The sequence below is a fragment of the Trachypithecus francoisi genome, unplaced genomic scaffold (genome assembly GCF_009764315.1).
Source record: "Trachypithecus francoisi isolate TF-2019V2 unplaced genomic scaffold, Tfra_2.0 Lachesis_group11, whole genome shotgun sequence".
Classification (NCBI taxonomy): domain Eukaryota; kingdom Metazoa; phylum Chordata; class Mammalia; order Primates; family Cercopithecidae; genus Trachypithecus; species Trachypithecus francoisi.
In genome coordinates this window covers 82,010,013-82,021,521 of record NW_022681456.1, presented here as the reverse complement: position 1 = coordinate 82,021,521, position 11,509 = coordinate 82,010,013, and the positions used below count along the sequence as shown (strand labels likewise).

The window sequence follows — 11,509 nt, the reverse complement described above, 5'->3', positions numbered from 1 at the left end:
GAGTTGGCAAAGCCACGATGAGCATTTGGGGCACCTGCCTTGGCACTTGTCTCACTGTGCTACTGCTTATCTTTGTTGCAGAGACAACTTTAACCTACCAGAAAATGTGGAGGCATTCTTGACTCTTCCCCTTGTCTCACATCTCAAATCCAGTAAGTCAAGAAATCTAGTTGAATCTTTCCTCAAATTCTATCCATAGCTGGCCACCTCTCACGCCCTCCAGGGATTCTCATGCCCTCCTCCCTGGCAGGAGCCTCTGCCATCTCCTAGGATTGACCCTTCTCCCTCCTTTCACTGTCATGTTGCCTACAGTCTGTTTCCCAGGCAGCTGTCAGAGCGATCATTTAAACAAGTAGGGTCATGTCAGTCCTGTGCACAAAACCTTCCAAGGCTCTACATGACACTCTGTGTGGGAGCAGATGTCCTTACAACAGCTCACTGGCCTTCCATGACCTGTGTGGAGACCCCTCATCGCTGTGTCTCTCTGACCATGCCCATACTCACTCCCTCACTCTCACTGCAAAAACCACACCAGCCTCCTTGCTCTTGGTGGGAACACCAGGCCTGTTTGTTCCCACTGTGGGTCTTTGCACAGGCTCCTTCCTCGGCACATGTGGCTTGCCCTTACCCCCTTAAAACCTTTGTCTAAACGTCCCCTTCTCAGTGGAGCTTACTCTAACCACAGTTGAAATTGTACCCACTCTTTCTCCCAGCTCTCCTGACTCCCCTTAACCTGTTTCTTTCTTCTTTCTGTAACAATTATCACCATCTAACATATAATTTATTTATCTGAGTTTACCATTCACTTCTCCCACTATAATGTGAACCCACAGAAATATGTGTTTTTTGTCTATTTTATTTACTGGTATATTCCCAGCTCATCTAAAGGTGGCTGGCATATAGTGGGTGCTCAGAAAGTGCTGGTTGACTGAAAGAAACAAATAGAGACCAGCACCAGACAGGCCCCTCCAGAGCATCAGCTTTGAATTCCGGTTTCTATTTTGCTTCCCTTGTTTAGTGTGTCCACCATGGAGAAGCCCTCTCACCTTCAGACACACTCAACTTCCCCATGGGTTAGGGTTAGTGTGGGAATTGTCCTTCCACGGCCAGCAAGCGGTGAGGTAGCCACATGGCCAAAAGAACAAATGGCTGGAGGACGTTGTTTCTTTACAGAGTTCAATTTATAGGGCGCCTCCCCAGGCCTCCTCTGCTGTCTTGGTTCCCCTTGGAGCTCCGTGCTGCAGATGCAGAAACAAGGCCCCCATCTCAGACTGATGCTTCCTGGGGCTGGGCCGGAACCTGCTCCCTCTGCGTCCATCCTTACACTCTGCTCCTAGCATGTGACTCTGTCCTCTGTGTCTTTCTCTTGTGAGGAATGTGTGCATGCATGCACGTGTGTGTATGTAGATGTGTATGCATGTGCATGTGTGTGAGAGAAAGGGACCAGGAAGACTCCTACTCTCTCCTGAGGTGTTTGGCTCTTTTCTTGTGCCCCTTCCCGAAGCCTCTTTCTCTGAGAGAGAGTTCCAGAAGATTATATTTTATTCTTGTCTTCATGCACAGAGAGCTCTACTCAAGGGCCTGGGGCTGAGGCGGTTTGGCATAATTGCCTCCAGACTGCTGCTGTGCTGTATAAAAAGGTAGGCACTTTCCCCATTAAGTCCCATTTCCATCCTGTTCTTGGTGTGACACAGAAAGTGCCCTACAGGATGGGGTGGGAAGCAGGGGTGGGCAGTCCCTGGCCGAGGGCCCTGCTTTGTGAAGGATCTCATGCACTGCTTAATTTCTCTAGGAGTTAGGGTTATGCTGTGCCTGGAGACTCTGCACCCCCGCCTCTGTTCTCCCTAAAGACGTTGCCATCCTCTGGAACATGACTTTGGTCTTGCTTCCTCTGTGACCCTTTGGCCAGCTATAAGTGACCTTCCTAGGAAGGCTAAGAACATGCTATCTGTTCCCCTTACCTGGTCATCTTTCCTTCTCTGGCTTTGACACTTCCCTGCCTCTGTCTCACCAGTGAGGTCAGGTTCTTCACAGGCAAACTGTCCACCTAGCTTTATTTCCCCCAGCCTGTAGTTGAGGGCCTGTTCTGGTGGGACCTTGCCTGCCAAATGAAGGCATCTGCTCCAGGCCGGCTCCTGAGGCCAGTGACTGGGCCTGGCACATAGTGGAGGGTCAGTCAGTGTTTGTGGACTAGATAAAGATGCTCTGCAGATATTGGCCACTCCCTCCTGAACACACCTGGTATGTACTAGTTGCTAGAGGGGATATGAAGGTGAATAGACATGACTTCTGCCTTCAAGGGGAGGCAACACAAAGTCCAATGGCTACCCTATAAGACGAATTGTAGCTAACAGCAATCGTAGGGGAAGGCTTGAAGGGTTTGCCCCACAAGTGCCTAACCTGAAAGGATGGGCTGGGTGGGACCTTCGTGGGACATAGGGCCCTTGGAGTTTCAAGAATGTGCTGGCCCAAGCCTTGACTTGCCTGGTGGGATGAAGATTCCTGGTCCTCTCACAGGTTGGAGGGGAATTAGGGGCTTGATAGATGTGTCTAGGCCTGTGAGGTTTGAATGGCAGGGGCAGGTTTATTGGGATGCAGGGTCTCTTTGATATGCCTGTTAAAAGAGGCAGATTTCAGTTTCCCTCAAGGTCTGCCTAGCGGGAGATTCCCATGCTCATAAATGGCATTAATAACGTTCTCTGCCTTTTATGTTGTCAGGAGGCCTGTCCCCTGCCCAATAAAAGGCGATAACAGGCCTCCAGTGTGAGACCGTGTCATCCTTCAGTCCTCAGACCAGGGGACTGTCCCGCAGAGCAGAGGCAAGGCGAGCCAATCCTACCGCATCAGCTCTGGCTGCAGGGTCAAGAACTTTAGCTCCCATTCTGCCATTGTGTCCAAGCCTGGGGATTGCAGCTGTGTCAGTGCCACGGCCCATCATGGGGGCAGTCCTGGGGGGCTAGGCTACAGGCGCCTGGGAGGCTTTGGCAGTCAGATCCTGTGTACAGTGTGGTCTCCCCGGATCGCGGTGAGTTGTGGATGGCTCCTACACAGCAGAGGCAGGTTTGGCTACGGGCAGGGGCCCTTTGTAAGCTCAGACCGCCTCACATCACATCTGTCACCATCAACGAGAGCCTCCTCATACTCCTCAACCTAGAGATCGACCCCAATGCCCAGTGTGTGAAGCATGAGGAGAAGGAGCAGATCAAGTGTCTCAACAACAAGTTTGCTGCCTTCATTGACAAGGTGGGTCTGTGTGTTGTTTCCTGGGACTGTGGTTTAGGAAGGGGAAAGGGACTTGGAACCTGATGATGGGGTGGTTCAAATTCTCCTGCCACTGACTAGCATGTGGCCTTGAGAACATGGCTGAATCAGGGTCTTTCAAATGTTGCCATGTGAGTCAAATGCAATAATGAATCTGAAACCACCAGATAGAACAGGAGGGTTTGCTGCTGCTGCTCACAGGCAAGCAGCAAACATGATGTGTGTGCGCTGTCCATCTTCCTGATATCACCGGCACACAGTAGGAAGGTGTGGGCAGAGCAGGCAGCTCTGCTTACGCATGTCTCACCTCCCCCTTAGAGAAGATGCTGCCGTCCCTAGCACGGAGCAGGAGCCAGGACGCAGAGGGGTAAGAGGATCCTTTCCTGCTCCTCCTTGGAGGGGACATGATAGGAAGGCTGTGAACCCTTAAAACTTCTGTCCGAGGCACTTTATACCCTGAAGCACATGGATAGATTAAAGGCGGTGAGTGAGAAACTTAAAGCATGGTCCGGAGAGAGGCTGTTGAATTGTACTTTTCTGATGCTGCAGTTTCAGAGTCCTCCGGGTTGAGCGTATAGCTCTGGTTTCCTTTAACCTAATGATGCCCTCCCTAGGAGCTCACAGTCTTTGGGGGAGGGCAGCCACCAAAGTTTAAAGGAGGAGAAGCTCGTCTTCCAGGGCTGAATGGTGTGCACATCTACATCCTGGGACTGCATAAGAAGGCACAAACCAGGGCGATGGTGGGTGGAAGTTCTGCTCTCAGATCAACGCTACATCAGAAAAGGGTGTATCTGTACACAGAGGTGCTGGGCGTCCATTGTTAACATACCGCTGGCTGTCCAGATTACTCTTCCCTTCCATCGGCACAAAGAAGCTGACCATAGAGTTAGGCAGGTTATTCATTGCACAAGGACACCTAGCAAGAGCAGGGGAGGTTGGAATCCAGCCCAGGCTTTGCTGTCAGAACCGTGGGCCCTGGCAAGGGGCTGGAGGCATCTTTTCCTAATTTGGTCAAAAGCACAGGGAGAGCCCTGAGAGTGCAGGCTCAAAGGGGTCTCTGCATGTGGCCTTTGGGCGTAACCCATGAATGCTGCTCTCTCTGTTGAGAGGTGTCCGTTCTGGGTCTGGAGAGAGGAACTTACACCACTGCATCAGGCTGGCTTTCCCCTCCCTTGGTGTTGCTGATGGCCACCCTCTTCCCTTCAGCCTTCTTCCTGCAGGCTCCAAACTGCATTGTGCTCCAGACTACAAAGTGCATTGATATGGTGGGTTTAATCCTGCCAGAGGTCTGTCCCATGACCTGGGTCTGCATGTTAAAAACCAAGGCAGATGCCTTTTAGATAATCAGAGTTTTGGTTCCTTGTCCCACAAGCATGGACAGTCAGACAGTTGAGGGTTTGTACCAGGCTCGTACTCCCAAAAGGTTAGGGTCGGAGAAGAAATCACCTGCTTTAGGTCTGGTAACTGCAGACTTCAACGGGGGTGGTCACATGAATGAAGCCAAACTTGAGAGGCATGCCCACCTAGAAGGGCAGTAGCCACTGCTCACTCTAGCCACAGGCCTACCTAGCCGTGCCAGAACTTCTGGTATGTCAAGAGGGTCAGAGAGATCCAGATTCTTACTTGAAACCACTCAGTTATTAAATGTTGGCAACTAATCAGATCTCTATAAAACAATGTGCAAGCCAAGTAAGACATATCTGTGGGCCTGATAGGGCCTGCAGCTGCCTGTGTATCACTGCTAATGTATTTCTCCTGTCTTGTTTTACAATGAAATTCAGTGAGAATGAGGCGAAGTGGTGTGGTTGGTGACAGAGTTAGAGTGAGAGGTCTCCTAATTCCTGGCCTGGGATCGCCCATCCTGGGCTTCAGTGCCCCAGCATCAGAGTGAGGAAGAGTCATGGTGTGTACATTTTAAAATTGCTGTTGTACAAATGCCCACAAACTTAGCAGCTTAAAACAACGCAAATTTACTACCTCAAAGACTGATGTTAAGGTGTCGGCAGGGCTGCATTTCTTTTTGGAGGCCCCAGGGAAGCATCTGTTTCCAGGGACATTCAGGCTTTTGGCAGAATTGAGGTCCTTGTTGTTGCAGGACTGAGGTCCCTGTTCTCTTGCTGGCTGGCTGCTGGAGGTTGTTCTCAGCTTCCAGAGGCTGTCCACATTCTTTGGCTTGTGGCACCCTCTTCATCTTCAAAGCCAACAATAGCGAGTTGAGTCCTTCTCATGTTTCAAATCCTTCTAGTGCAGGCATCTTTGGGGGGGATCATTATTTGCCTACTATGCATAGTATGAAATATTTCTGCAGGATCAGATGTCAATTTCATTCTGTGTAGAATAAATGAATGTTTATAAATAGTGTGCTCTTTCTGGGAGGGGGGATGGGTGGAGGGAAGTTACCTGGGGACTACCTGTGACCTGCACTTTCAGACTTTGCCAATAATTTGGCCTCCTGGGGAAGGTCACAGGCTGCTGCAGGGCAGGGGCCATCTTCAAGGGCAGAAAGAGCTCTGGGGGACCAGGCAAACCCTACCCTCAGGCTTCCCCCTCAGTCTCTTTCCTCCTTCCTGAATGGCAGGTGCACTTCCTGGAGCAGCAGAACAAACTGCTGGAGACCAAGCTGCAGTTCTACCAGAACCACGAGTGCTGCGAGAGCAACCTGGAGCCCCTGTTCCAGGACTACATTGCGACTCTGCGGCGGGAGGCCGAGTGCATGGAGGCTGACAGCGGCAGGCTGGCCTCAGAGCTCAACTGCACGCAGGAGGTTCTGCAGGGCTGCAAGAAGAAGTGAGCATGACAGGGCTGGGATGGTTCTAGGCAGTGGAGTCGGTCTTAGCTGAGACCACACAACTCCTCCAGAAGCCGAGATTGCTGAAGGCCAGGGTTGTCCTGACGAGCTATCAGACACTTCTGCTTTACCCATCTGCTTTGTCTCATGTCAGCTCCTAGCTCTTGCAGCCCTGTGCTGGGGGCTGGGAAAATATTTATAGAGAAGAAGAGTTCCCAGTCTGGGAGGGATGGGACACACATCAGGGCACAGACTGACGCAGACATGAAGAGACAGGAACAAATGAAACAGGAGGAGCAAGGCCAGCAGGGCTGGAGAGGAGGAGCCCGCGGCAGTCCGAGCTAGGACGGGGGAAAAGTGAAAGGCTCTGGAGAGATATCCGAAAATGAACTGGCTGAAGCCATTCCAAGTATCTGACGAACTTGGACTCTTCCTTTATTTATTCTGCAGATAAACCATCAGGTTCTTGTTCTGCAAGGCTCCACAATTCAAATACCAATATAAATCTGGGTTTTCCTGAGTTGTTTGGCTTGTCCATTACCTAGTCTAAACTCACTGGATCACTGTACTTACCTTGTAGATACAGACAGAGTGAAGGGTGATTTTGACCTCAATCAATCCTGGTAATTCTAACCCTCCTTGGGATTCTTGGAAGTTCAGGTTTTACCATCTGGCTGGACCCAGCAGTGGGTCCTCACCTCCTTTGGGGTGAAGCAAATGTAGACACAATCCTCAGTGTGCAGGCATCAAGGTCTGTCTCCCACTCTGGGGGTGTGCGGGCTGGTAATTATAGAGCTGAGTGCTTACTGTAGCCCCAAATGACCGTGTAATTCAAAAGTTATGAAAACAGGCCGGGTGCAGTGGCTCACGCCTGTAATCCCAGCACTTTGGGAGGCCGAGGTAGGTGGATCACCTGAGGTCAGGAGTTCAAGACCAGCCCAGCCAACGTGATGAAACCCTGTCTCTACTAATAATACAAAAAAAATTTAGCTGGGTGTGGTGGTGGACGCCTGTAATCCCAGCTACTCGGGAGGCTGAGGCAGGAGAATCGCTTGAACCCGGGAGTTGGTGGTTGCAGTGAGCTGAGATTGCGCCATTGCACTCCAACCTGGGCAACAAGAGTGAAACTTCGTTTCAAAAAAAAAAAAAAAGTTATGAAAACCATGCTCTGGGAATTCTGGTCTTCCTTGTGGGGGGCAGGGCTGCTCCAGGGCTGTAGTCTCACAGGCAAGAGGAAGAGGGCTGGGCTGGTGGAGGAGGGTGGGGGAATGGCTCGAACAAGAAGTTGCTTCTAGGAATTCAAGTCCTTGGATATTGGGGCAGAGGGAATAAAACCTCATGCGGGTGGCTTCATAGAGCTCTGTGTTTTGTACAGTGCAGAATTTAAAGGCTCTGTGGAACATCGGTCTGTTTTTAAATAATTCCACAAATGTTTACCAAGTGCCTCACTGCACCTCAGGTGATTTAGACCAAGATACAAAGAGATTAAATGACTTGCCTCGGGTTTTGCAGCAACTTCAGTTAAGCTGGGACCAGATACCAGGGACCTGGACTTCAAGTCCAGTGTCCTTCCAATGGGTTCTTTGTGGCTAGGAAATAGAAGTCCAGAGAGGCCAAGCCTCTCTCCAAAGGCACAGAGAAAGGAGAAAACCAGGGAGTTTGGCACACCTGGGCTCTGGCCTGGCCAGGTCCTCAGTCCCAGAGGACTTTCCACCTGGCTTGTCTCTCCTCAGGTATGAAGAAGAGCTGGTCCTGAGGGCCACAGCTGGGAACGAGTTCATGATGCTGAAGAAGGTGAGTGACTGTGCTCACATGGGAAGGATTAAATCCTGGACACTGGATGCTCTGATGCTGTGGGCCCTGTCAGGTTCCCATCAGCCCAATTGTTGGTGTTAAGGCACTGGAGCCCCTGGAACAAGAAGGTGGGTTTGGCCGCAGAGGCCACCTTGGAGCCCATGTAGGAACCCAGACGGTGCCAATGGCGGCTTCATAAAAAGAAAACTTCACCATGCACCTGCTTGGCTTTTTTTAAACTACCGGATTGGCTGAAATGTTCAATTTTAATTATGTGTTTCTCTCTTGCGGGCATTGCCTCAACCTGTTATCCCAGACTAGGGGCTGGTTCTCAGCTTGTCAATGATTTAAAAGTGTGGCCATCATTCAGCACAATTGGTGATGATGGAAAAGCCCAGAGAAATAAAACTGTGAATGGTTTCCCTTTTGTTTCATGTTGCTGAGTGAAAGCACATGTGAATGTTCTTTAACAAGCAATTGCTTGCTTGCCAGCCTCCTTTTTTGTGAGTATCACAGAGTGGAGAGGGGGCTGGTGACAGATCTGCCAATAAAGACTTGGCCTTGGTCCCAGGCAGGAGAGTCAGCTATTTGAGTGCTGGGTGTTTCCTGACCTGGGCTCTGAGGACAATCTACAGAGAGGCTCTGTGATTGTCACATGCTTGTGCTCTGTGGGTCAGTCTGGCTGGGAGGCAGCAGCCTGACGTTCTGGGCCGTGACATCAGGCTTCCTTCTTTGGCAAGGTCCTCAGCTCTGGAGGGGTTCAGACCTCTTTCCACTTCATTTCCACACGTGGTCTCTTTTATGCAATGGGAGGTAATGTCATTGGCAGATAACAAAGGATCCGTCCCTCTAGGGGGTCCCTGAAGGTGAAGATGAGAAGTCTAGGTTAGACTTGTAAGTGCAGGGTGGCTGGGCAGGGGCAGGCCAGAGGCAGAGAGGTGGGCCAGGAGGTGGTCTCAGGGCCCACTGAGGAGTGCTGTGGCTCAGGGGCACAGCAAGGGGGACAAAGGTCACTTCCCATCCTCTCGTGTCTGTCTCCACCAGGATGTAGACTGCGCCTATCTGCACAAGGCGGACCTGGAGGCCAACGTGGAGCTGCTGAGGGAGGAGCCAGTCTTCCTGCAGTCCCTCTACGAGGAGGTAAATCTCTCCCCCTCTTTGGAAGAGCAAGTGAGAGAGGGGGGAGGGGAGGGTTTCCTTTGAGTGTGGCCTGTCCTGGTTCCTGGGTTCTAGGGAAAACTGTACATTCTTGACTTTCCTAGGCTCGGATATTTTCCCTTCTGTGACCAGAGGGGATTTTTATCTTGTTCGGGTGGAAGTGGGTGATGCCCTTCCTTTAAGATGATTTGAAATAATGTGGTTAATTCCCACGTCGTGAAGTGGAGATCTGACAATTAATTTGTTAATTCAGGTAGTGTAAAAACCCAAGCAGATAATCCAGGCCTCTACCTCTGGCCAAGATCTGGCTGATTAGATTTGTGCACAGAGCTACAGCTGATCTGGATTATTCAGGCCCCGAGGCGGGGTGGCCCAGGGTGGCGGCATGCACATAAATCCAGCCCTGTTGATCCCTGTATTAGTAGAATTCCACGTTACATTGCTTCGAGGCCACGGTCCCAATTCCAGCCTTTTCCTCTTAGAACTACAGTTTAAAAATTTTCCTGACTTGCTGGTAGTTTTCTAATTTCAGAGTTGAGACTTCTTTTTTTTTTTTTTTAATTTCCTGAGGAGATAGGATCAGAAGGGGATTTGGAGTTAAGGGCACTGGTTGCTGTCTCCTACAGGAAATCCACCTCCCTCAATCACAAATCTCTGACACTTCTGTAGTGGTGAAGATGGACAATAGCCAGGAGCTCAACATGGACTTGGTTGTGGCCAAGATCAAGGCTCAGTATGATGATATTGCCAGTCGCAGCCGGGTGGAGGCCGAGACCTGGTACCAAACCAAGGTAGTCTGGAGGGCAGGACTGTCCCACTGAGACAGGAGGATAGCTGTGAGCCTCGAGTTTCTCTGGGAAACACACTTCTGCACTCTGTGGCTGCCACTGTGGTCCCGGGTAGAGCAGGGCCAGAAGGCAGGAGAGCTGCGGAACAGCAGGCTGGCTGATTGGGTCGGGAACAGCAGCCTCTAGCCATTGTTTCTGCGTGTTTGCCTCTCAACCCACAGTGCGAGGAGGTGAAGGCCACAGTCACCCAGCAGGGTGAGAACCTCCGCAGAACAAAGGATGAGCTCAATGAGCTGGACTGGATGATCCAGAGGCTGACGGCAGAGGTGGAGAACGCCAAGCAGCAGGTTGGGGGGGCGCTGAGACCCCACTCCATACACCTGCCGCTTCTTGTCTGGTTCCTGCTTCCCTTCTATCTTCAGGGACTGCTATCATCTTTGGAGAGGCGTGTATTTGAACTGTGCCAGAGTACACTACTATAATCAGCATGTAAGGGCTCCTGTTCCAACACCTGCTATTACCAAACTTCCAAATTCTTGTGGATCTGATAGGTGTAAACTGGCACCTAATTGTTATTCTAATTTTCATTTCTTTGGTTAACCAGTGATAGGAAATCTTTCCCCATACACTTACTAGTTATTTGTATTCCCCTTCTAAGAACTGTCTACTCATATATCTGCCCATTTTTCTATTGTGGCTCCCTTCTTTTTTCTTGGTGATTTGCAGTATTCCTTTGTCCATTCTATCTGGATTGTAAGCCTTCGTCAGTACACATGTTGCAAGTAACTTTCCCTCAGTCTATCACTTGTCTGTTTGTCCTTTGTTGAACCCAAATCTTTAAGCTGGATGTGCCCAAATCCATTTTAAGTTCTTCCTTTAATGGTTTAGACTTAGAAGGTTTTGAGGTAATAGAGGTAGTCTCTTAAATTTCTCCCCCGTATTAGTTTTATAGTTTTACCTCTTGCATTTAGGTCTGTGATCCATCTGAACTTTATTTTATTTTTTTTTGTATACACAGTGAGTAGGGTTCTAAATTAACTTTTCTACATATTGTAAGAAAATAGATTATGTAATCTATCCTTTCACCAGTGATTTGTAATACTACCTCCAGCATGACACTGAGCTCCCACACATGGCTGGCTCAGTCTCTGTCTTCTCCCTTCTAAGTTGCTGTTCTTCATCACTGTGCAGGATGTATCACTAGTAATTTGTTGTGGTTAAGAGCTGAGTAGTGAAATCTGCGAATGGTTTACTTTTTAGATGTGAAATTAGAGAAGATTCGAAGTTGTCCCCGTAATAATAATGCTTTTGTTCATTTGATTCTGATATGCTTTCTTAAGTGGGGTGAAGGGAGGGGCAGTAATTAGCGTGTTGGTAGTTGTTGCACATGGGAGCTTCTTTCAGCAAGATGATCTCAGCAGGCCAAAGAGTGAGACCCTGCACAGTGGCCTTTGAATACCTGAGCTTGGCGCTAATTAATTGCATAGCTTAGGGCAAGTCACAGCCTTTTGGAGTCTTAATTTCTTCATTTGCATAATGGGAATAATAATGCCTGTTGTGGCAAGCTTGCAGATTAACTTTGAAGGTCAAATAAGATAACATCTATGAAAGTACCTTGTAAATGAACAACGGTATATACAAGTATAAGGTAATATCACTAATAATGATCATTCCTATTTCAGTGCTAACATTTCCTCCCTCTAATGGCTCACCTGCCAAA

At 49.6% G+C, this 11,509-nt stretch overlaps 1 protein-coding gene across 1 annotated transcript; it reads left to right on the top strand.

Annotated features, from left to right (window-relative positions):
• Positions 1-2,898: 2,898 nt before the first annotated feature.
• LOC117090091 (keratin, type II cuticular Hb1-like) lies at positions 2,899-11,109 on the top strand. Its single transcript, XM_033222001.1, has 6 exons — positions 2,899-3,243; positions 5,840-6,048; positions 7,783-7,843; positions 8,888-8,983; positions 9,628-9,792; positions 10,011-11,109. Exons 1-6 carry the CDS (start codon positions 3,037-3,039, stop codon positions 10,269-10,271), a joined length of 999 nt encoding a protein of 332 aa, XP_033077892.1. The 5' UTR covers positions 2,899-3,036; the 3' UTR covers positions 10,272-11,109.
• Positions 11,110-11,509: the final 400 nt, after the last annotated feature.